The sequence below is a fragment of the Eleginops maclovinus genome, chromosome 17, assembly GCF_036324505.1.
Source record: "Eleginops maclovinus isolate JMC-PN-2008 ecotype Puerto Natales chromosome 17, JC_Emac_rtc_rv5, whole genome shotgun sequence".
NCBI classification, from domain to species: Eukaryota; Metazoa; Chordata; class Actinopteri; order Perciformes; family Eleginopidae; genus Eleginops; species Eleginops maclovinus.
This window is the reverse complement of record NC_086365.1, coordinates 12775817-12800775: the sequence shown is the minus strand read 5'-3', so window position 1 is coordinate 12800775 and position 24959 is coordinate 12775817. Positions and strand designations below refer to the sequence as shown.

The window sequence follows — 24959 nt, the reverse complement described above, 5'->3', positions numbered from 1 at the left end:
TCTCTCTCTCTCTCTCTCTCGCTCTGCATCCGTCTCACGCTGACACATGAACACACTCTCAGCGTGGCGTTATCACTGATAAAGAGGCCCGGCCAGTTTGTGATTTGGAGATCAATCCAACGAGTCGGACATGTGGAGTTATCTTCAGCATATCGTTAAGGGAAACATGGAAGACTGAGAGCAGCCACTGTCGAGATGGTTTCAGCTTGGATGTTTTCTCAAACAAATAGACATCTGTTCAATTTGTATTCTCTCTTTAAAATCTTACATTGCTTTCCTAATTGAAATGTTTTGAAGTCCAACATCGTGCTGGAGAGGAAGTGAGAGTCAAACTGTGTAATGCGCTTATTTTTTTTGACTTGTTAAGGTTTTCAAAATGAAGCACAAGCGCTAATGTGTCACGGTTGACCTTTCTCATTTCTAACCCTTCCTCCTATTGGCTGCAATTCAGAATCAAAATTTATTAATAAAGTATAGACGTGTATTCTCTCCCACACACTCCCCCCTGGCCTGAAACGCCTCCATTAGATTCCTTTGTTTACTTATGTACCATAACGACATCATTAGCTTCTATTGGCTACAGAACAGCTGACCAATCAGAGCAGAGTGGGCTCTGATTACAGCATAGAGACATGTCCCAAAACAAAAAGTTGAAGCTGAAAACCTTTTTTTCTGCCGTCTATAGCAGGTTTCTAACAAAATAGCATCACTTAAATTGTGTTTTTCTAGGATGTATCTATTTATTAATCACATGATATATCTCTATTTGATGGAATGATAACAACCCTTGATTATTTCACCCTTCAGAAAGCTATTAAAGCTTCTTTAATGCACCTCAAATAATCTTCTAACGTTAAGGACTGTTTTCTGTATTTTTCAGGTGCATATCATTAACCTCCTCCAGGACAGTAAATTCCAGCACTTCAAACCCGTCATGGACACGTACATCGAGAGCCACTTTGCCGGAGCCCTGTCCTACAGGTATGTGGCGTTGCAGTCTGTGAGCGTCCAACAGTGCAGCCTCCCTGATTGCATTGTATTCTAACGGCTCGCTGAATCACACGGGCAGCCAGTCGGAGAGGCCGGCCTGTGTCAGAGCTGAGATTTAGTCAACACAAGTGTGGACGAAATGCCTATGGTGCCCCCTGGCTGATGAAAGGGGGAACATATTCCTTCCTACCTCCTCGTTCCTCCTCCCATATATTCACAACCTCCTGTTCTCACGAGCTGTCTTCTTCACACTCTCTGTACCTGTGAGATACCGTGCTGGCTCCATCTTCTCTTTTTTCAATACTCCCACATGGATTCTGCTGCCAAATCCATCCCCTTTAAACTCTTTAATAAGCGATATTCTTTGATTCCAAGTGTCAGACCTTAATTTAATAACACAGCAGTTAATATAACTATCTGAAGTTATTAATAGGGTACCATCCACTCCTGAAAATCCTCCTTTTCAGTAATCTGACGTCTTTTTTGCCTCCCTTTTGAAATATCTCCCTTAGATTTAAAGCGTTTTATTCGAGTAACAAGACATTTCTTATTGCTCCCTTCTCTCATTTTTAGATAAAATAACTTAGCTGTGTCATTTGAATCAGCTGTGTTCATGGAAAAACAAGCAAATGGTTGGACTTCTTTCTGAAATTGATGAAAACATTCCGGGATTAAGGATTCTCTTCAAAACACTTGATCTCTACTTGTTTTTCTGGTCAATCAGATCACAAATAGTGTTTGTTTTTCAATAACTATGTACGAAAACCCTTTACAAATTCAAATTTCAATTGTCTTTAACTCCAAAACGAGCCAATATTTCGCCTCATCTTTATTTGCTGACTCCAGTGACACACATACAGTGGGGCAAAAAAGTATTTAGTCAGCCACCAATTGTGCAAGTTCTCCCATTTAAAAAGATGAGAGAGGCCTGTAATTTTTATCATAGGTATACCTCAACTATGAGAGACAGAGTGAGAAAAAAAAATCCAGAAAATCACATTGTAGGATTTTTAATGAATTAATTTTCCAATGACTGTGGAAAACAAGTATTTGGTCAATAACAAAAGTTCATCTCAATACTTTGTTATATACCCTTTGTTGGCAATGACAGAGGTCAAAGGTTTTCTGTAAGTCTTCACAAGGTTTTCACACACTGTTGCTGGTATTTTGGCCCATTCCTCCATGCAGATCTCCTCTAAAGCAGTGATGTTTTGGGGCTGTCGCTGGGCAACACGGACTTTCAACTCCCTCCAAAGATTTTCTATGGGGTTGAGATCTGGAGACCGGCTAGGCCACTCCAGGACCTTGAAATGCTTCTTACGAAGCCACTCCTTCGTTGCCCTGGCGGTGTGTTTGGGATCATTGTCATGCTGAAAGACCCAGCCACGCTTCATCTTCAGTGCCCTTGCTGATGGAAGGAGGTTTTCACTCAAAATCTCACGATACATGGCCCCATTCATTCTTTCCTTTACACGGATCAGTCGTCCTGGTCCCTTTGCAGAAAAACAGCCCCAAAGCATGATGTTTCCACCCCCATGCTTCACAGTAGGTATGGTGTTCTTTGGATGCAACTCTGCATTCTTTCTCCTCCAAACACGACGAGTTGAGTTTTTACCAAAAAGTTCTATTTTGGTTTCATCTGACCATATGACATTCTCCCAATCCTCTTCTGGATCATCCAAATGCCCTCTAGCAAACTTCAGACGGGCCTGGACATGTACTGGCTTAAGCAGGGGGACACGTCTGGAACTGCAGGATTTAAGTCCCTGGCGGCGTAGTGTGTTACTGATGGTAGCCTCTGTTACTTTGGTCCCAGCTCTCTGCAGGTCATTCACTAGGTCCCCCCGTGTGGTTCTGGGATTTTTGCTCACCGTTCTTGTGATCATTTTGACCCCACGGGGTGAGATCTTGCATGGAGCCCCAGATCGAGGGAGATTAGCAGTGGTCTTGTATGTCTTCCATTTTATAATAATTGCTCCCACAGGTGATTTCTTCACACCAAGCTGCTTACCTATTGCAGATTCAGTTTTCCCAGCCTGGTGCAGGTCTACAATTTTGTCTCTGGTCTCCTTTGACAGCTCTTTGGTCTTGGCCATAGTGGAGTTTGGAGTATGACTGTTTGAGGTTGTGGACAGGTGTCTTTTATACTGATAACGAGTTCAAAAAGGTGCCATTAATACAGGTAACGAGTGGAGGACAGAGGAGCCTCTTAAAGAAGAAGTTACAGGTCTGTGAGAGCCAGAAATCTTGCTTGTTTGTAGGTGACCAAATACTTATTTTACCAAGGAATTTACCAATTAATTCATTAAAAATCCTACAATGTGATTTCCTGGATTTTTTTCCTCATTCTGTCTCTCATAGTTGAAGTGTACCTATGATAAAAATTACAGGCCTCTCTCATCTTTTTAAATGGGAGAACTTGCACAATTGGTGGCTGACTAAATACTTTTTTGCCCCACTGTATATGTGCTAGGAGTGTGTGTATGTGTGTGTGGTGATACTGAGTGTGTGTGTGTTTCCTCCAGGGACCTGATCAAAGTGCTGAAGTGGTACGTGGACCGCATTGTTGACGCAGAACATCAGGATCACATACAGCAAGTGCTCAAGGTGAGGCGTCTTCTCCAAAACATGTACATTCAACCAGAGGAGGACACACACACACACACACACACACACTCCATCAACTCAGAAGTGTCCAGAGGTACAAACAGACACTCCCAATCGCTGCCACTCTTGCTAATACATCCCTTCACCATGCATGCTCCGCCGCTCCCCTTCTTACGCTCTGACGCTACATGCAATTTTAATCAGCAGAAATGCGGTGCCGTCGCCGGTGTTGGGAATCCACTTCACAATATAGTAATGGGTCTTGCAGATGTGGTGTCATAGAAGCATGATCCCTCCTCCGTGCTCTCCCATTTATCATTCACAGAACACTCTGCAGCAGGAGTGACTGGTGCCCTGTCATGCAGTAAATAATGGATGAGTGATGCACTGCAGATGTGTCCTCGTATCTATACAGTGTCTTTTGTATCAGACCTTTCTTACAACATTTCCTTTAGACAGGCTCCAGTTTAAAAAAAACAATAGTTTAAACTGTCAATTTAAATTTCTCAATGTCAAAGGGGATGTCTGTAAATGTCTTGGGTATTTCAGTCCACAACACAAAGATATTAACTTGAATATGATATTAAAATTAGGGGGGGGGAGAACGCAGGACATTTACATTTTTGGGGACATTTTCTGGAAAATCTGCATTTTCTTCTATTTCTGCAACAAAATGACTAATCTGGAAACGGTTGATCTATTATCAAAAAAGGTTGCCATTATTTTTCAGTCATTTGCATTTCATTACAAGTGTACTTTTATTTAAGGCCAACCTGATCTCGTCAGGCTTTCAATAAACTAGTCTGTAAAATGTATGAACATCATGAAAAATGCACAAACTCCAAAAACCTGATCAGGTATGTTAGAAAAATCTCACTCGACTCCGGATTGAGTTTCAATAATCAGGTTACATGTGTTTATTTCTTGCAAGAAAGGAACTAGTTGTAACATATTAGTGTATGTGATGACGACTTCCTACTTACAGAACTGAAATATCAATAATCAAATTGATAAAAAGATGGAAATATTCAAACTTAAGACCAAGCGTATTTTTGGCTTTTCCACTTTAGAGATTATGCAACTTGAACGTGTGAAGTGTGTTTGCCTGGCGTCTCATCACTGATGGTAAAAACCATTTCTTCCCCTCTGTCCTGCAGGCCAGCGAGTACATCTTCAAGTACATCATCCAGTCCCGCCGGCTCTTCTCATTGGCTACCGGAGGCCAGAACGAGGAGGAGTTCCGAGTCTGCATCCACGAGCTCTTCATGTCCATCCGCTTCTTCCTGTCGCAGGAAAACAAAAGCACCAGTCCCGTCGCACAGACCCAGGTGTGGTTTCACACAACTCTCTGTCCTCAAATCCTCTGAAATCACACGTACACCTGCCCCTGTCGGTACGCACGCACCACATTATGTTCCCTGTCTGCTGATATTGCAGTTGTGACGGTTTTCGGAAATTGTCTGTAATCGAATGTCACGCTGCCATAGGGGCCTGGAGTGGGAATAGAAGTTTCTGTGGCAGCTTTTCCATTTCCTCTGGGAGGTCTGCACAGCAGGGCAGCCGCCTTCACTGATTTGCACAAGCCAACCAAAACAAACAAGCTAAACACGCCAAATATAATCCTAATTACACGCCAAGAGCAGATGCTTGTGTGGTCTTTGTTTGTGCACACTTGTTGGGAAATACTTGCATTCCAGAACCTGTGTGTTGATCTGCTTCCTTTTTGATTTGCTTTATTTCCTACTCTGTGTTCTCCATTTCCCCTTTTTCTTTAGTCCTTGTACTCAATTTAATCCCAGGATGCTCTCAGACAAAACAGAACCTGCCTATAAATGTGTGCGTTCATTCCCTAAAGCATGTTAGTAATTCATTTCCTTTATTGCCTTGTTGGCTAAGAGCCCTCATCCGGAACACATCTTTTGTCTTAGCATTACGGGCGAAAATAGTTCTCGTCTTTTCAATTACTCCCATCAGGATGTTTCTTTTCACAGCTTTCGTTCGCTGCAATTAAAAGGCTCTGCTCAAGAGACTGACAGACTTGTATTAAAGTCTCCAGTCACTTTGTAATTATGTCACCTCACTTAAAGGCCAGTCAGGCAGCATTAGATATTCAGGTCGGGGCTTCTCCATGCCGCGTGAAAAAAGCTCCACTCCATCGCTCCACTTACTCCTGATCTCCTTTAATCTGCATTCTCAACACAAGCTGTGGGAAGAAGCAGGCTAGGCTAATGCTAATCCATGCTAACCTATGACATGTCAACACAGAAAATCCATTTACGCGTAATTTAGCACCTTTAACCTGAGTTTTTGTCAGGATAATGTGAGGTTTTGAGCAGTGAGTGCACACAGGAATGTTGTTCAAGTACTACTAGAGGCTGTATTTTGCCACAGTGATATCCGAATGTATAAGGTAATTGTCATTAAGAGGTTTTGCACTGAAAAAAAGTTGTTTATCCCAGATTTTCAGAAACATTAATTGCCTTTGATATAATCATCATGTTCCTAATACATCACGTGCACATTAATTCATATGTTAAATAGAGAATCATGCAATTCAAACATATTCAATTACTGAAATAACAAGTGAACAATTATACAATATAAACATCTCAAAATAGAAGATACAACTGAGCTAAAAGAGTGAAAATATAAAAGCTGCACCGTGAATATACTCGTATGTAAACTATCTGACGATAAAACACTATTAAAGGGCTAAATTACAGCTAGCACAACGTAAAAGTGGGATGTTATATACATGTAGTGTTCAAGAATGGCGCATCAAATGAAATATAAACGTAAAATGCACAGTGAAGTTCGACTATGGGTCCCTTTCTTTCTCAATCTGCCCTTTTTGTAAACATCTGTGTCTGTGAAACAAAGTGTTTATATTTTTAGGAACAAGGGACATGGTGACTCACGTCTCTAGATTTTCATTTTTCAATTGTGCAGCGACAGAACTTGACAGGAAGAAAGAGCATCAGACGGGGGGCTGCAAACAAGACCGCAATCCCACTGGAGCAGCCTTTAAATTGAATCCGCATAATCTCAGACTGAGGAGTAAATCCTGTCTCGGCCGGTGATTTATCGATATTTAACTTTGTTTTCCCAACAAAACTGCTCTGTGTAAACAAAGACTTGCATGAATACGGATACTCTTTCCTGACGGTAGCCTTTTCCTTGACATTTTATAAGAAAGTATTTTACCCTAAGCCCCTGCAGCGCTTAACGCACTCTACTTCTCCAGTTTTCATTGAGAATAGTCATTAAATATACATTACGCAATGCTGATTTTGTGGCAAATGTATTAAAATGACTGCAGAAACACGGTATAAAACATGCATATTCATGTCTGGGAATGCTCTGTATAGTATTATTTGTAGTTATAATCGCTTTTCCAAGTGATTCCAATCTAATTTTGGATGCATATTGCCTCCAAATGATTGAGCATGGCTCTGATCTGTCCAGGCGGTGTTCCTGAGGACGTTTCCAGCAGTGTACGGCGAGCTGTTGAAGATCTTCACCGTGCGGGAGGTGGCGGGCTTCGTCAGGGAGACGCTGGGCAGCCTGCCCACCGCCGTCCACGCCGACTGCCTGGAGGCTGTCAAACTGCAGTGCATCGCCAAGACGGTGGAGAGCCAGCTGTACATTAACCCAGGTGAAGACCTTTTCACACACGCACAGTTTGACACGCACACATCGTTCTAATCGCAGTGAAAACCCAACTCGGAAAGATGTGTGAACATTTTACACAAACACACCAAAAAGTCTTAGAGGAAAAACAAACAGCACAGAGGGAAACGAACAAACAAACAAAAACCAGTATGTTTATCTGCAAAATTCAGGCAATAATCAGTGATTCTGTGTGTTTGTCGTGCATCATGCACCACCAGACTTTTCCATCCCCCGTCCCGTCCGTATTATAATGATCCATCGCTCACTGTGGTTCTTAGTAAAAGGCTGATATCAAAATGGGTTTCGTGAATTAAATAAAGTAAATATAAATACAAAAAATGTTAAAAATATTTACATGAACCTAAGATGGTTGTATAAAAATATGCAACAAAAAGATCAAATTAAAATAAAATGGAATCAAGATATTTATTTAAAAACATTTGAAGTTGAAGTAAAGATGTCCAATAAATAAATGATCAAATAAAACTAAATCTAAAACAAATATTTCAATGAATGTAAGAAGTTAAATAAAAATGATGTGTGTACTTGTATTGTGCTACAATATTTAATATATTGCACATATTTATTTGTATATGTCATATTACTTTCATTTTTATGACTGTATTCCTTGTAAAAAAAAACAAAAAGAAGAAAATAGTTTTTTATATTCGGATGTATTTGATCCTGTTTCACAACTTCCAATTACTGTCTTCATGTATTCATTCTCTTAACTGTATGTGTAAGCTTACTCAACCGTTATTCTGATTTGATAAAGCCAATTACTGTCAAGATTTTCTTCCCCCGATGCTCCCAAAGAATATATACGTATCAAGAAATGATATTAATGTTACACAAAGAATTACATTTGGATTAATTTAGTTCTGCTTAAGAGTTGTTGTGCACTCATGTTGTGTTCACCCCTTATATTTTATCATGTGTGTGTGTGTGTGTGTGTGTGTGTGTGTGTGTGTGTGTGTGTGTGTGTGTGTTGCAGAGTCACGGTGCATCCTGTTGCCGGTGGTGCTGCGGGTTCTCCAGGCGCACATGCAGGAGCAGAGAGACCTGGTCATGTGCGCCCGCATCCTCACCAGCATGCTGTCCCTCATCATCAAGGAGGAGAACGGCACCACGGTGAGTAAGACGGAGGTAAAGGGATTCAATTTACGAGCCAAATCCATCCTTTTTTCCAGCAGTGGCTCAGTAAGTAGGGGCTTGGACTGGGAATCGTAGGGTCGCCGGTTCAAGTCCCCGAACAGACTTGAAAAATATGGAAAGTGGACTGCTACTTGGAGAGGTCCCAGTTCACGTCCTAGGCCCTGCTGTGGTGCCACCGGACACCTCCAATCCCCCCTCCCTATTGCTCCCCGGGCGCCGCACAATAGCTGCCCACTGCTCCTAGTACTAGGATGGGTTAAATGCAGAGGACCAATTTCACCGTGTGTGCTCTGCTGTGTGACTAATAAAGAGGGTTTCATCCTCCCATTCTATCTATCTTAAGCGGAGACATTCACAGGGTTACATCTATGGGGGATTAAATGGCAAAATAATATAAAAAGTAGATTTTAAATCAAGTGTTTGTTATTCGATTGGGGTAATGTATGTATGTAGATGTCTCCTGTGCAGTTAGTACACATTTTTCTTCTTTACAGGACTATGCAAGGTAATTTCCACCATACTATAACAGGGAAATCACTTTAAAGGCAGTCAAAGCTCGAGGAAATAGTCTTGACAGCCATTTTTCTCGCCAGTGCATTGCAGAAGCAGATTGCCTTGTTATGTGTACGGTCAATTAGTCTGTGTAACAACGACATTGGAAGCCATGCCGGTCAGTAATGAGACCCATCAATTTAGAAGTGGGCATTGTCGGAATGGCAGTCACTTCGGGCCGTGTGTGTTTGTCTGGAATTTGCACTGTTTGTGCCAGAGGGGCAGGCTAGTGGCCCGGTAGTCCGTACACACACACACACACACACACACACACACACACACACACACACACACACACACACACACACACACACACACACACACACACACACACACACACACACACACACACACACACACACACACACACACACACACACTGACTGGCACCACATCTAAAGGGAAGTGACAGGAGTGGCAGCCAATGTGCCAGTCTGAAGCTCCTTCTCATTATCGCTCCAGCCAAGACCTGTCCGTCTTGTCAGGGGGAAAAACTAGAGGCACACACACACACACACACACACACACACACACACACACACACACACACACACACACACACACACACACACACACACACACACACACACACACACACACACACACACACAAGTGTATCCTCCTCTCTCTTTGAGTCACTTTGATCTTAACTGTCTGCCTCTCCTTTGTATTCCATCTCCTTTTATTCTTCACCATTTTCCTGGATTTCTTAGCTTTCAAACATCTTATTAGTCCCCAAACGTAGTGGTGTAAGACTAATTAAACCTCAGATAAATAAGATTACAACATAAAAAGGGGCCGACCTTTGGCTTTGAGACTGCACAAAGACGTGTCGATCACAGAATCCAAATTAAGTTACTTTAAGGGAACAGTTATGTAACTTTGAGAGAGCCTTGTCACTATTTGAAGGGTCACCGTGACATTTTAGGTCTTTCTTTGCCTCTAAAGAGTGTCCTTAATGCCTGTTATTCATGCTTTCCGTCCTTTGTGCAGGAGCCGGTGGTCTCGGAAGAGGTGGAGCTGATTGTGGAGAGCCTGCTGGGAGATTTGATGAGAACCATCCTGGAAATAAGCAACCGGCCCCAGCCTGCCGGCCCCACCATGAGACTTCAGTTCCAGGATGTCACTGTATGTGTGTTTTGACAGCTCGATGTGATTGTTTTGGGACTTGACGAAATGTGCAGGAGTAATTACAGGATCTGACATTAACAGCAATAATTAAGTTTGTTATACAACGCAGCACAAAGGGAAATAATGAGAGGGGGTTCTTCTTATGATAGAGCTCTACTGATGTTGTAAATTCTTACCAGCTGGCAATTAATGTCCTATAAAGATTAATAGCACCAGGTTTTGGTATTGACTTCACCATAATTGTTCTTAAACTACAACAGCACAATTAATTTCAGTACTTTAAAGCAGCCCTGATGATTATCTCGTAGCTCAGAGCATTAAAATGTATTTCTTCTTCTCTTGTCTTGATGCTCATCGCTGTCAGGGGGAGTTTGTGGCGTGTCTGTTGGCCCTTCTGCGACAGATGAGTGACAGACACTACCAGCAGCTGCTGCAGGCTTTCAGCAGCAAAGACAACCTGAGGGTAAGCTCCCCCCCCCCCCCCCCCACCCTGTCCTCTCTGTGTCTTCACATCCCAGCTTCTCTTCCTCTTCCTCTCAGACCATACCCACCAAAGATTGTTTCTTTTTTTAGCATCATCGGTTTTTATTTTTGCCATTTCTGGGCTAATGTGTGTACCACTTTTAAATCTTGCAGAGAGGAAAAAAAGAACTGTTGTTTTGGGGATTTTCGCTTTAGTTTTGACCAAATACGACAACATTGTAGGGTTGACCATCAATGCTTATACAAAACATTATGGAGGCACAAAGAGAAAGGCGAGAGAGAGCGTTTCAGACAGGAGGTAAATGGTAAAAACATGTGATTCATAATCGATAATGTAAACATGTTGTAGTATAAGTATAGTAGAAACACTGGAAATACGCATAATATGTCCCCTTTAAGTACATGACATGGTCACAGTGGTAAATACAGTAGTTTCATACCTCTAACCCTTTGATTACAAACATGTGATGTGAAATAATGATCAAAACATGTTGTTTAAGTACCTGTGAGCAACATGCAGAGGCTGCTTTAACGTACTCTACAAGCTTAGAATTACTCTGGCCCGCCTGACACTATTGTTTCGAGTTTCCGATGTGTGTGTTTTTCTGTGGTGTCGCAGGATTTCCTCCTTCAGATCTTCACAGTCTTCAGGATCCTGATCCGACCAGAAATGTTTCCCAAAGATTGGACCGTCATGCGGTTGGTCACCAACAAGTAAGACCACACACACACACACACACACACACCACAAACGTGCACACATAGACAGGGATTTCTTCTGCGGAAAGTGTGTGTAGAGCCGTGGACAGTGTGTTCCACCTCGCGACAGTCTCTTTTGAAAGGTCAGCTGCCTTCACGTTTCCAAAGAGACATGATTTTACCTTTCAGCAGGTGGAGGTACAAAGACAGGTACCAATGAAGCAAACTGATATCATGTAGATAGTTCTACTTGTCAAAAGCAGGGGATTTTTGTATGTAGTGCTCTTACTTTAAATAAAATGTAATTGAATCCTACAATGGGCCTTTTAAATACTTTGTAAATAGTTGGTGGTGATGCCTTTCCCTGGTAGCTCACACAATACCCCTCTTTTCCTAATTTTGTCTTCCTCTTCCTTTTCCTCAGTGTCATTATCACAACCGTCCTCTACCTTTCTGACGCTCTGAGGACCAACTTCCTCAACGACAAGTTTGACTACAAGGTAGGCTGCTCCGTGATGTGCGTGTGTAGGTCCGAAGAATGCTTCCACACACAATTAGAGATGTGTTTTTGTCCAAACCACTTACATTTCACTTGATGCCATTTTCTTTTCTTTGCTGTTATTCCAGGTCTGGGACTCGTACTTCTACCTGTCAGTAATATTTATCAACCAGCCCTGTCTGCAGCTGGAGTCCTTCTCTCCCTCCAAGAGGAAGAAGATTCTGGAAAAGTAGGTTTTGATGCAAATGCTGTATTCTGTATCCTGCTCCCATTCTTTGTCCAAATCACACACACACACACACACACACACACACACACACACACACACACACACACACACACACACACACACACACACACACACACACACACACGCACACACGCACAGACTTTTTGTAATGAGTTTAAATGCTGTTCTCGCTGCTTTTCCCCTGTGTTGTATTTATTTGTTGCGTTATCGTGCAGGTACGGAGACATGAGGGTGATGATGGGCTGTGAGATCTTCGGCATGTGGCAGAATTTAGGTAAGATTCAGTCATTTAAATGCACATGGTTTCATTTCAGTCACTCTGACGTGTGCACATGCTTTAAAGGGGCCCTGAAATGCTTGTTGCGGTTTTCCCTTTCCTGTATTATGTTATGTAGGTGTTTGTGCGTGTGCATCTACTGGCCATGTCACAGTAGATGCACAAAATGCAAATATGAACATGAAAATGTGCATCTCTTGGTGGGTGAAGATGCAAATGAAGCCGGAAAAGCAACAATTTTCTTTTTCTATTCTAGTTGAAGGAACTCTTACAGCCACATAAATACATCTATAATTATTCCTCTTCTGAGACGCAGCACTGTTTCTGATGTCCGTGTGACGCACCACCATCAGAGAAAGTGGAGACACAAACATTCTGTGCTCTTCCTCTCTTTCTGAGATGATGGGAACCAAAACGCTCTCAGACTTTTTTTCTTCCTAATGCCAACAAGTATGTGTCTCCATGGCAACCAGCTGAGCGCTGACAACCTTTTGTTCAGGCGATGGATCGTTCCAATTTTGGATTCTCATTTCTAGCTTTTGTCCAATTTAAAAAACACTTTGAAGCCACTTTGTTTTTGTTTTATTTGATGTCAATACACACTAACAATCAAGGATTTTAAGTAACCCAGACACGAATAATTATACCACTTTAATTTCCATAGACTTTGGTGCACGTAAGCCACATTATGGGAGCTGCTTGTAGTAGTTGATGTTTTTCGAGGAGAAGTAGAAGGCTTTCCAGAGTTGGCTAAATTGCCTCTGAAGTAAACAGTCTGCTGTGTTCAGGGATAATGGGAGGGCTTAACCTCCGTGTTGACCTACATCTCTCCTCCAGGGGAACACAAGCTGAACTTCATCCCGGCCATGATTGGTCCGTTCCTGGAGGTGACGCTGGTGCCGCAGCCCGATCTCAGGAATGTCATGATCCCCATCTTCCACGACATGATGGACTGGGAGCAGAGACGCAGCGGCAATTTCAAACAGGTACAGCTTATCAAAGTAGATGATCTTTCCCCAAGTTACAAAAGTTTTACCCTCACATGCATCGATCATCGGAAACGTCTCTCTCCATACTTCTTTGAATCCCTTCTTTGAGATTAAAAGCATTATTTTTTCCTAACAGGTGGAGGCCAAGCTCATCGACAAGCTGGACAGTTTGATGTCTGAGGGCAAAGGAGACGAGACGTACAGGGAGCTCTTCAACAGCATGTGAGTCAGAGAGAGGAACAGCCATAGAGAGAGGAAATATGAGGATAAGAGACAAGTGGAGACATATATACTTCCATCTGTCTCCCCTGGTTTTTAAAGGAAGAGGGATTTGGTCAGTGTGTTTTGTAATATGTCTCATAGTCAGTGGTGGGAGAAGTATTCTGGTTCTTTACTGAATATAAAACATAAATAAACTAGAGCCACTCAAGAGCTATCTTAACTGTAAAATCAGAGTTACGGTGCAAAAAAGAGGCCAGTTCAAAATACCAGGACACTTCCTGTAACTGGAACAGCTGTTTGTTGACTCCAATGGCCGACGTGATGCAGCACCACACAAGGCTACTTCAGACAGGAAGCTGTGACTCCCACTTAGCCTTAGTAAAGGTCTGCCTTATCTGTAAGTGGACATGTAGCAGTATTCCGCCTGAAATGAGCCTGTAACCCAAACAGCCAAAGAGCACCGATAACAGATCTAATGCTGAGCTAATGCTCCGTTATCTGAATTCACTCTTATATGCGTTAAGCTGTTCGATTGATACCCGAACTATGGAGGACAAAGGCTGCCAAATTACAAAAAGGAAAGTAAATACGAAGGGGGAAATATTATAAAGGTATCATACATCAGGAAGCAAATAAAAACAGTGAATTATGTCAATTTTTTCTCATTTAATAAATGTCTACTTTTTATTTTAATGTAATTGTTGGAGAATTTAATATCATTTTTAATTAATTAATCCGTTTATTTATTTTGTATTTATTTATTTGTGTGTATTTATTTCGGCAGCTTTTATTATCCATTTTTTTAATTTATCAAATTGTTTATTTATTTATTTATTTTTTCGGCAGCTTTTGTCGTCCCTACAACACCGTATATGGCAAAATTGGTTTATGAAAGTCTCAAATTTGTATTGTTTGGTGTCATAAAAACAGAATACAGTATATGATGATGAGTACAGTATAGGCAGTGGTTAGTTACTCATTTTCATAACTGTTTCTAATGAATAAACTGATAATTGAATAACAATGAGGTAAGTGATGAGTTTCCACCTCCATCTTCACTCACACCTCCGCTGTGGCCAGTCCGCTCTGTCCCTGTGTCTCCAGGTTTGCACTCCTGCATGCGCGTGTGTGTTCGTGTGTGTGTGTGTGTGTGTGTGTCTTGCCTCTTCATATTTTGATGTCCTCCTCCACAAAGGACTACATTTCAACGTAGCTTTCCAAAACATAAATGAAGCCATTCTTTCCAATCCACACACCTTCTTCTACTACCATACTGATGTGGATCTTAGTGTGATTATCTACCGTAACTGTCCCTTTGTCTTTCACAGTCAATCATTCTATTTCCCACCATTTGTGATACATTGCAGAAAACAGTGTAACATCACTGCATATTATTACAACTACATAAATAATGTATATCGTGCAATGTGATATAATTATCAAACTGCCTGTACATGATTCGAGGAGTTAGTTTAGTTTAGTTTTATGCTAATATACGCCTTCTTTTATTCTTCCTTCTTAATTGATTTATTGTTTTGATTACATTTTTCTTTCCTCCTACTTAATCCACTAACCCCTTAATTTTACCCGTGTGAGTGTGTGCTGATATTAATCGTATTAATATTAATTTATTCCGCCTATGCTTCCCGCCTGGAGTAGAATTCCTCTGTTTGGTCCGTACCCTAGGTAAGACGCTCTCCTCTTTGTTCTCTCTGTGTTCGTGTGTGAGGGGGAACAGCGGAAGGGTGTAAATTCAGCCTAAAAAAGTGTATATTCTATCACTTCTAATCAAATCTATAGCTGGCGAAACAGCTATATGACTTTCTGTGAGGCCAACAAGCATAGGTGCGATTGACTTTGCTTCGCCTCCTTTTTCTTTTGCAGTAATTTCTTCTTTCTTTTCCCTTCAGTCACCTTTTCCGTTCCCATTTGCTCTCCTTTATCTCTTGTCTGTTTTAATCTGGACATCTCTCGATCTTGTCCTGCAGCCTGCTGAAGAAGATTGAGAGGGAGACCTGGAGGGAGAGTGGCATCTCTCTGATCGCTACCGTCACTCGCCTAATGGAGAGATTGCTGGACTATAGGTGACGAGTGCACACATGCTTTCTCAGGATGAATTCCGTTTGAATTCAGTTCGTTACATGTGTTCGATTTGTCCGTCACAGGGATTGTATGAAGCTGGGAGAAGTGGATGGGAAAAAGATTGGATGCACAGTCAGTTTACTGGTGAGTAGATGTCTTTTTTTTAATCTGTCTACACCTGCTCAAGCTTGAAGCATCACTGGTGACTAATTTACGGCTTGCTTTTGGCTTAAACAAAACCAGATTTGTAACAATCTAACCAATTGAATGCTTCTTCATGGGAGCCTGGCTAGCTGTTTTAATGCTAAGCTAATTCTCAGACAGAAGTTAGCATTGTTCACCCTTTTATTGATAAAGGATTATCCAAAAATGAAATATCGTATAGTTAATTCCTTCAGTTCAGGCTAATATCTATAATTGAATTCCTTATTTGTTAGATAGATACACTGTTAATGTCTCAGATTCATATATTTTATAGCCCTTTTCCAGCCATCTGTAAGAGTACCTGGGTGTGTAGGCAGATAGGTCGAAAGTCACCACAGCAGAAATCTATTTTAGCATTTCTACTACGGAACAATTTGCATATCCTCCTCTTTCTCTTACGTGATTCCTTTTGTCTTTAATCCTCCCTGAACCTCCCGCTGCTGCCGCTGCTGCTGTCAGAACTTCTACAAAACGGAGCTGAACAAAGAGGAGATGTACATCCGCTACATCCACAAACTGTACGACCTGCACTTTAAAGCACAAAACTACACCGGTACGTGAGTGTGTGGCTGTTTGCATGTGTGGGAGAGGGTGGTTTTTATCAAATACTCATAAATACTGACTGTGTGTGTGTGTGTGTGTGTGTGTGTGTGTGTGTGTGTGTGTGTGTGTGTGTGTGTGTGTGTGTGTGTGTGTGTGTGTGTGTGTGTGTGTGTGTGTGTGTGTGTGTGTGTGTGTGTGTGTGTGTGTGTGTGTGTGTGTGTGTGTGTCACAGAGGCATCGTACACCCTGCTGCTGTACGACGAGTTACTGGAGTGGTCGGAAAGGCCGCTCCGAGAGTTCCTCAACTACCCCATGCAGAGCGAGTGGCAGAGAAAGGAGTACCTGCACCTCACCATCGTGCAGAACTTCGACAGGGGGAAGGTGAATATCAAATACTTTTTACAAACTCTACTTTGTTCACTGTTAAACAGAAGAAGATTCTTCCTCCCTTCAGCACTCGTGGCAATATGTAGAACTACTTACATTGTATTTATAAATGGGTTTATAAAGCTGTCCAAGTCTGATGTTCTTTTCGATTAACAAGTCTTGCTAGAGCCCATACCCTGTTCCTGTTGGTGTTTACTTCCTGTCTCTCTTCTTCTGATTTCTCTGACGTCCAAACGCTCTGAATTTTAACCGCTTTCCTTCTCTTTCATGATCCTCCTTAGTCACTATTCTCGTTAGCAGCGGCGTGTTATTAGGAAATGTACAATTTGACCAATCAGAATCAAGTTTCCAGCTAAGCCGTGTAATAATATATAATCAATTTCTGGATTATGACTATTGATACGTAAATATGCTCCTCACAGTAAAGGTGGAGATTATTGAAATGGCTTTAAATGCTACTGCTAGATATATTAACCTTTAATGATTAGTAAATATATCCATTTATTCAATTAAAGTTTCAAATGAATGTAGTGGATTCTGGGTATAGAGTAACAGAACATATGTAAAGTACCTCAAAATTGTACAAGACTTGAGTACATTTACTTTATTTAATTCTTCCACTTGCATTATTTATGCAGCAGCTCAAAATGAACAGACTTTAGCTCAGCTGATTCAGGATTTATGCAGCTTTTAAGGAAGTAGCTCACATGCTAAGGAAGCACATTACTTCCTGTCTTCCTCCCACTGCTTCTGATGGTATGTCTTTATCCTAACTGCATTTGCTACTGTTCTGCCCTGTCAGAGAGAAGCGGAGCTGTACCATCCCTCCAAGCTTACACACACACACACACACACACACACACACACACACTCACACACACACACACACACAGAAAGAAAACTTCAGCCTCCCTGATGAAATAACACAGCTCCTCAGAATCGTTAAAGCCGCTCCCCTCGTTACTCATAGTCCAATTTCCCTTCACATTCACGAGCCATGCCATCTGCCGGTGCCGCCGCGCGGGGATCTGAAGGCAGCAGGAAAGGAAAAAGCTTTTTATTTAATTAGCAAGATGGCAGCGTGTACCTGCATGAAGAGGATAGATCAGACTCTCTGGTGACTCGGCAGTGCCATCCAGTGGGGGAGATGCAGCTCAGCAGATAAAGCCTTCTGTTCATATTCACTAATCCAAATCGTACCGAAAGGCGTGAGCTTCTTTTTGGTGTTTTTAATATTTATATTTGCTGACTTTTGTGTCTGTCTTCAGTGTTGGGAGAATGGCATCATCCTGTGCAGAGAACTGGCTGACCAATACGAGAGCTACTATGACTACAGGAACCTGAGCAAGATGAGGGTAAGTTGTCCTAAAAATAAAAAGTATTTTGATATTTTAAAATGGTGTCATAAAAATAAAAAGAAACTGAGAAAAAAGCTTTAAAAAAGTCTAGAGTTATTCGTATTATGCACCTGCTATTTCATCTGCTTTAAAATGAATATGCTTTTCTTCAATTCAACACATCCTCACTGTAGGTTTATTGTTAATATTGTTATTTTTCTCCATCCCCAGATGATGGAAGCCTCTCTCTACGACAAGATCATGGACCAGCAAAGACTAGAGCCTGAATTCTTCAGAGTGGGTTTCTACGGAAAGAAGTTCCCTTTCTTCTTACGGGTAAAGAAGGCTCTATATTCCTTTCTTTGTCAAGGGCAATTTAAATAAAGTAATGCTCTCCAAAGTTAAAAAATAGACCTGCAGGAAGAATGAACTTTTTCTTACATAACACTCCTCCAGTGTGAGGTGACATTCAGCTACTCTTATTCAAAGCTATTTAATGATGTAACAGGCCCCGTCCTTGGTGGAGTTTGCATTCAGATGATGTAGTTGCAACGTGCGTCCACTAGATGTCACTATAACCCCACGCTGTCCTCTCCCTCCTCCTCCTCCTCCCCTCTGCAGAATAAGGAGTTTGTGTGCCGCGGCCATGACTACGAGAGGCTGGAGGCTTTTCAGCAGCGGATGCTCAACGAGTTCCCGCACGCCATCGCCATGCAGCACGTCAACCAGCCGGACCAGACCATATACCAGGCGGACGCTCAGTGTATCCTTGCTATAAAAACAGACACATGCAAACAGTAAATCGGATCATGATGAGTAGATACATTTGTCGAAATGCATAAAAAATGACAACAGCAGAGGATGGAGACGTATTGACGCTATCACAAAACCAGCTTTGTGTTTACATCCACACAATTACCTGTAATGAGGCTCTTGCTTGCTTTCACACACCATGCCTCCTTCCAGCTATTTGTTGTCATGATCTAAGGCTCTTTCACAGGAACACACACACTGTTCTGCATATTACGAGCAACATACAGAATCTCAATAGCAAAATAAGGACTGTGGTCAAAGATGTGCTAAAACACACCCCTTAAGGAGGCCCTATTATGCTTCCTTGAGTTTTCCCTCTCGTGAAGTGTGTTATATAGGGTTTTGTGCATGTCAATGGTCTGCAAAGGCTAAAATCCCAAAGTTCCCTTTACCTTTTCACCCTGTGTTGTGTCAGTGTAAATACTGGCAGATAACCCTCTGATCTGCCGCAGTTTTAGAAACATTAAGATACTTTATAGGGATTCTCGTCTTGCGTTACTTTAATATTCTTCTTAAATAATGCTAAAATCTAACATCAATCAAATATATGCTCTTTTAATAAAGACGCTAATCAAACATGATACTACATTTGACTTTTATTAGGGTTGTGACATTTATAGTGCATTGATTTACATAAATTCAAATTATAAAAATGATAGGCAATAGAAAATATAGAATATGTACGAAGTGTTGGACTATATATTAGCTTCTGTGCATGAGACTCTCAAATGAGTTTTTGTAATCCACTTCATTTTGTGTCCTACAACCAAATCTTGCATAAATCAATGCAGCGTTCAAATGTACAATATGGGAGCCTTTTGAATTATTCACTCTAACGTATGGGACTGTTGGCCTATATAGGGGGAGGAGGGAGAGAGAGGCATAATGACACAACGACTCTGGAGAGCAGCGCTAATAAAGAGAAAGAGAAACAGATGGAGGATATGTAAAATATGCTCTGTAAGTGGCTGTTGTTATGCATGCATGTGATATGTTTGCTTGTATGTGATCCCCTCACTGAGAGGGACAGGGCTCTTCTGAATGAATTAGCACACCGCTGCGTTATTTGCACATAACGCTAACTAATAGAGTCTCTCTCAGATTGCTCAGCCATCTGTATATCCTTGTTGCAAACACTCATGCATATGAATGAATGTACAATAGCTGTCCAAATTCATTTCTCTCGGGTCAAGTCGGTGGGGGGCTGAGCCTCAGAAAAAACACCGCATCACCTCATGTCTTCCTCCAACGGCAAATATTGTCATTCTTTACACACAAGACGCACACTGTACTATATACACTATATACCTTTACTTAGGGAGATAAAACTGATAAGTGTGGTGAGGAAGAAATGCACGATGAGATATCTGATGGATGATTCTTTTATTAAACATCTCAGCCAACATCTTCTCAGGACATATTATTCTCATGCTCATATCAGTATGTAGTGTCTCTACTGGGACATGTCTCCATGGTTTAACGTTCAAAAAGCTCTTTCTGTTTCTCATGCTGCCTGTGCTGCAGCTCCTCTTCTTACCCTCTGTCTGAAACCAGAGCCCTCTGCTCTGGTTGATTAGCTGGCCGGCTCTGTTGTGATTGGCTCAACCGCTTAGACATGTCCCGCCCCTTAGCCTATTACGCAATGTGTTGTAGGTTTAGCCAATAGAAGCGTGAGTGTTACATAGTGATGTTACCATGTTAATGAGGTAAACAGGGGAGTCCAATTGAAGCGTTTCAGGCAGGGTGTGTTTTTAGCCTTTGCAGACCATTTACATGCACACAAATATACTGTATATAACACATTAAAGGAAAGGGACAACTCCAAAAAGCCTAATAGGGCCTCGTTAATCATCGACAAAACCACTGAACAAGGAGAAAGCGGCGTCAAACTTCAAGACGTTCTTTGTTTACGTGCTAACTAAATAGCAAGCCTTAACGTTGACAGCCCTTTCTTCATGTTTTTCTGATGATGTTTATCCTTGGCAGGGTATTGTGACTCTTTGAAAAAAAAACCTACAATGTAGGATTAATATACTTACCTTGAAGACGCATGCCTCCCCATAAAACCCCTGTCGGTGTTCGTCCTCTGTGTGAGAGTGTCTGCTATTGCCCATGTTCTTTCCGATCACTGAAGTCTCCTTGTTAGTTTTTATCTACAGTGCTTTCCCGTGTCACTCTTGTCGTTCCTTCCTTAACCTCCGGACCGCAGACCTGCAGATCTACGCCGTAACCCCCATCCCCGAGAGTCAGGATGTGCTGCAGAGAGACGGAGTGCCTGACAACATCAAAAGCTTCTACAAGTTCAATCACATCTGGAGGTTCAGATATGACCGGCCTTTTCACAAGGGCACCAAAGACAAGGAGAATGAGTTCAAGGTACGGTGGGGGGGGGGGGGCGGGGGAGGACGTTGATGAGGGAGATAGGCAGCTGCTGTCACATGAAGCACATCCCACACACACACACACACACACACACACACACACACACACACACAGTTATGCAACTTTTCTCTGCTTGTTTTTTACTTTCATCCCTTTTTCACTCACGCAATTCATCCATTTTGAGAAGTTATGAAATGGAGATTTTAGATAATGAACTTTAAGGTTGGAGTAGCTGCAAAATGTGATCCGGGATAAAAAAAAGAATACTTTCTCTACTTTGAAATGATACATTCATGATCATTAGCATTTTTCCACCGCAGCTCCATGTGAAAAAGCTTCATTTTGTTCCTTCTCCACACTGCTCATCGATCATAGGCTTGTGTAGGTAATGATGGTTTGAACCTTTGCCCAGGTATTAGTCTGCGTGTAGCGCATGTTTTATTCATCGTGACTCCGGCATCAGTAATTATGCTCGGGTACTAGCCAGACCCGTGCAAATTAAGTCTTTACCGCCCGCTTCTGTCTTGCACATGCAAACCCACGCAGCTGCACACACTTTAAACACCATAAAGACCCTGTCACAGTTTAATGCTCATACATATTTAATATTAACACACACACACACACTCATTTCATCTCAGTTCCATCAAAGCTATTTGGCCAAATTTAATCACGATATCACATTTCCATCAAGGCTGCTTATCTCTGGCCCTCAGGTGGGAATATTATGTAGGATAAACCTTTGCACGGTGAAGAAGCCAGGAAATAAAGTCGAAAGAAAACTCCTTTTTTTTTTTACAAAATTCAACACAAAAGTTTCCATGTGCAGAAAACAAGTTGTTTGCAGAAAGGTCAAGCCTTTATATTCAACAGCTTTTCCTTTTAAATTCCTACTCTTAAACTTTATTATTTTTATTTCCTAGAGCTTTTCAGGTGGGTTTCTTGGCCTTAAAAAGCAGAAAATCAATAAGGGGCAGCCAGGTTGTGTAGTGAGGCGCACGACCCTTCTTCAACCTGAGGACAAGGGATCGATGCGGCTTGTCAGCACTCATCTGCTCTGCTGGAGAGTCCTTGAGCAAGACACCAGGCTCTAAAATAAGCTTAAATAAGTTAGCGTAGCGCTTATTAGCAAATGTCAGCATGCTAAACTAACATTTGAACGTTAGACTTCTGAACTGGTCAGCATGTTTAGCGTGCTGGTGTTAGCATTTAGCTCAAAGCACTGCTGTGCCTGAGCACATCCTCATGGAGACTCATGAGATACGATTTAAAGTTGACCTTGAAAACTTGATTAAAGCTAGAAACCTTTCTTTTTACCAATGCTTTTCCAGAGGTTTCTTAACAACATTTTGTTATACTTCTGCATCGCTCGCTTTTGGAAGTCTATTTGTTCCATCAATAAGTATGAATTGAAATGTAATCCGAATATTATTGCCGCTAAATTTAATTGTTCAAATTCTCAACGACAAACTTTCACTTGTTCACAGATTCAGAATCAAAACTTCTCCTATAAGAAAAATACAAGAGACTAAAACTAAATAAGGTTTAAAAAGGTTAAAAATGTAAAAAAACAAGGCTAACTAAAGATAAATAACGTTACATAAGGCTAAGAAAAGGGCTAAAGAAAGGCTAAATAAAGCTAATTGTTTAGAAAGGATATACAAAGCCAAATAAGGTTTTAAAAGTAATGCTTAGTTGTTTATTAAACTACTTTTTTGAATGATATGGGAGTTAACTTAACAAGTGTAATTAATAGAACATACTCTTACCAATTCCAATGATTTAGCTGCAAGTCAAAGTTGTAGCTTGACTCTTGTTTGCTAATAGCCTGCCGGGAATGCTAGAGTTGCTGTAGTTTACGTGCTGTCAGTATAACCTTGTGGGTTGCTGGCGTATTGACAAGCGTGCTGGCTGAATGAGTAAGAGGTTGGACATGACTGATGAGAGGAGATATAAGACATGACACCTGACCTACACCTTCTAGTGGGTGTTTGGCTACACATACATGTTTTCCTCAAACTATGCATCTGTCAGTAAATCGTGCCAGAGAAGGTGTGCTAGTAGCTAAGTGTGCTTCAGCTAATACTCACCGGTTTCATTGTGTGTTCCTGCAGAGCCTGTGGGTGGAGAGGACAACCCTGACTCTGGTGCAGAGTCTTCCAGGCATCTCCCGCTGGTTTGAAGTGGAGAAGAGAGAGCTGGTGAGTATGTCCACCTCTGATGGAATAACCATAGAGACATAACTGCAACACACATCTCACAATAAAGGGTAATACGCTTTTGCAGGCTGCAATTTAAAGGACCACCAGGCAATAGCCAAATATTGATTCAAGTCGTTTCACTGAACAGCAATAATGACCTGAATCATGACTCTGGGGCTAATGGATACATTAAATGTCCTCTCTTGGATAGATATGATGTTGTGCTTAAACTGTAATCGCCTTGCTTTGTTTGCCAACATCCAATTGATTCCAAAATCGATTATTATATTGGGACATTTTTACCAATACTTATCCTGTGTTTTTATACTGGATCATATTTAAGTCTGTTGCACCACGTAAATCCCTTCCAAAGCTTCCCATCCTCTCATTCAGCTCTAAAGTGTGGGAGGACTTTAAATGTGGTTTGGTCCAGCGCATGCAAAACACAGCACAGTGTCTCTGTCGGTTTAAGCACATGTTCTGTAGCGCATCGCTGCCGAGTGCGGTGTGAAATTGTGGATTGTGAAATAAGTGTTATTCTATGATGTGTAGAGCAATAGCTTATAAAATACAGCACTATCAAAAGCTCTATTTAACAAGAGGAATAGGCTTTGTGTGAGACAGTGGGACAAAAAGAGAGACTGTGCTAATGCGAGATGGATACAACATGTTTTTATGCAGTAATAAGTTAATGGAAATCTCTTTTCATGGAAAAATGATGGTGTTGGTGGTGACCGTTATATAGAGCTTTAAAAAAGCAAGTATTGGATTTAATTCATCATGTAGTAGAAAAACAACTTAATGAACGTGAATGTTTCCCCATATCTTGTGGAAGTGTCTATAAGTCAGTTTGCTTTAAAAAAAAAAAATCCTCCTAAAATTTAAAAGACCATTATATGTCAGAATTGTGTCTATAGTTTTTTCTCCGTTGCCCCCAAGTGGCCAAAATGTGTAAATGAATTACTAACGTGTCCTACAAAAAATATTTGACGTTTCAGTCTGATCTCAAGGTGTTAGTGTGCTAATGCTACGGCTTTAATAAAAAATGTTGACTGAATGGATCATCTTTTAGCAAAAGTTAGTCTTTAGAAAACTCCCTTCAGAGCTACAGAAGATGTGGCCCTTTAAATAATTACTCTCTTCAACCTGCCTCTCCTCAGGTGGAGGTAAGCCCGCTGGAGAACGCCATCGAGGTGATCGAGAACAAGAACCTGCAACTACGCACATTGATCACCCAGTGTCAGAGCCGGCAGATGCAGAACATCAACCCCCTCACCATGTGCCTCAACGGAGTCATCGACGCCGCCGTCAACGGGGGGCTGGCCCGCTACCAAGAGGTACGTTGGGATGGATGGGTGGAGGATAAGGTTGGAGGGTTTTACAGAAGGTGGCAGGAGTGAGTAGCATGACGTATGGATTGCCTGATGATGCATGAAGGTGGGATTTAACGGCGCCAAGTATGGACAGAGAGCGCTTTGCGCGGG

General features: G+C 41.6%; 1 protein-coding gene across 8 annotated transcripts in view; it reads left to right on the top strand.

Annotated features, from left to right (window-relative positions):
* Positions 1-24959, top strand: part of dock4b (dedicator of cytokinesis 4b) — a 105414-nt gene that overhangs the window by 62724 nt on the left and 17731 nt on the right. For 6 of the 8 annotated variants that reach the window (XM_063905677.1, XM_063905676.1, XM_063905681.1 and 3 more), the window contains exons 20-43: positions 881-981; positions 3516-3597; positions 4755-4925; positions 7063-7252; positions 8264-8400; positions 9970-10104; positions 10472-10570; positions 11210-11304; positions 11714-11789; positions 11917-12017; positions 12254-12312; positions 13153-13301; positions 13441-13526; positions 15186-15212; positions 15515-15610; positions 15692-15752; positions 16272-16365; positions 16588-16736; positions 18011-18097; positions 18311-18415; positions 18701-18842; positions 21102-21268; positions 23389-23475; positions 24636-24812. In XM_063905677.1, coding sequence (XP_063761747.1) covers positions 881-981; positions 3516-3597; positions 4755-4925; positions 7063-7252; positions 8264-8400; positions 9970-10104; positions 10472-10570; positions 11210-11304; positions 11714-11789; positions 11917-12017; positions 12254-12312; positions 13153-13301; positions 13441-13526; positions 15186-15212; positions 15515-15610; positions 15692-15752; positions 16272-16365; positions 16588-16736; positions 18011-18097; positions 18311-18415; positions 18701-18842; positions 21102-21268; positions 23389-23475; positions 24636-24812 — 2673 coding nt within the window. The remainder of the gene's footprint in view (positions 1-880; positions 982-3515; positions 3598-4754; positions 4926-7062; positions 7253-8263; positions 8401-9969; positions 10105-10471; positions 10571-11209; positions 11305-11713; positions 11790-11916; positions 12018-12253; positions 12313-13152; positions 13302-13440; positions 13527-15185; positions 15213-15514; positions 15611-15691; positions 15753-16271; positions 16366-16587; positions 16737-18010; positions 18098-18310; positions 18416-18700; positions 18843-21101; positions 21269-23388; positions 23476-24635; positions 24813-24959) is intronic. The other 2 variants (XM_063905679.1, XM_063905678.1) reach the window with 1 other exon arrangement.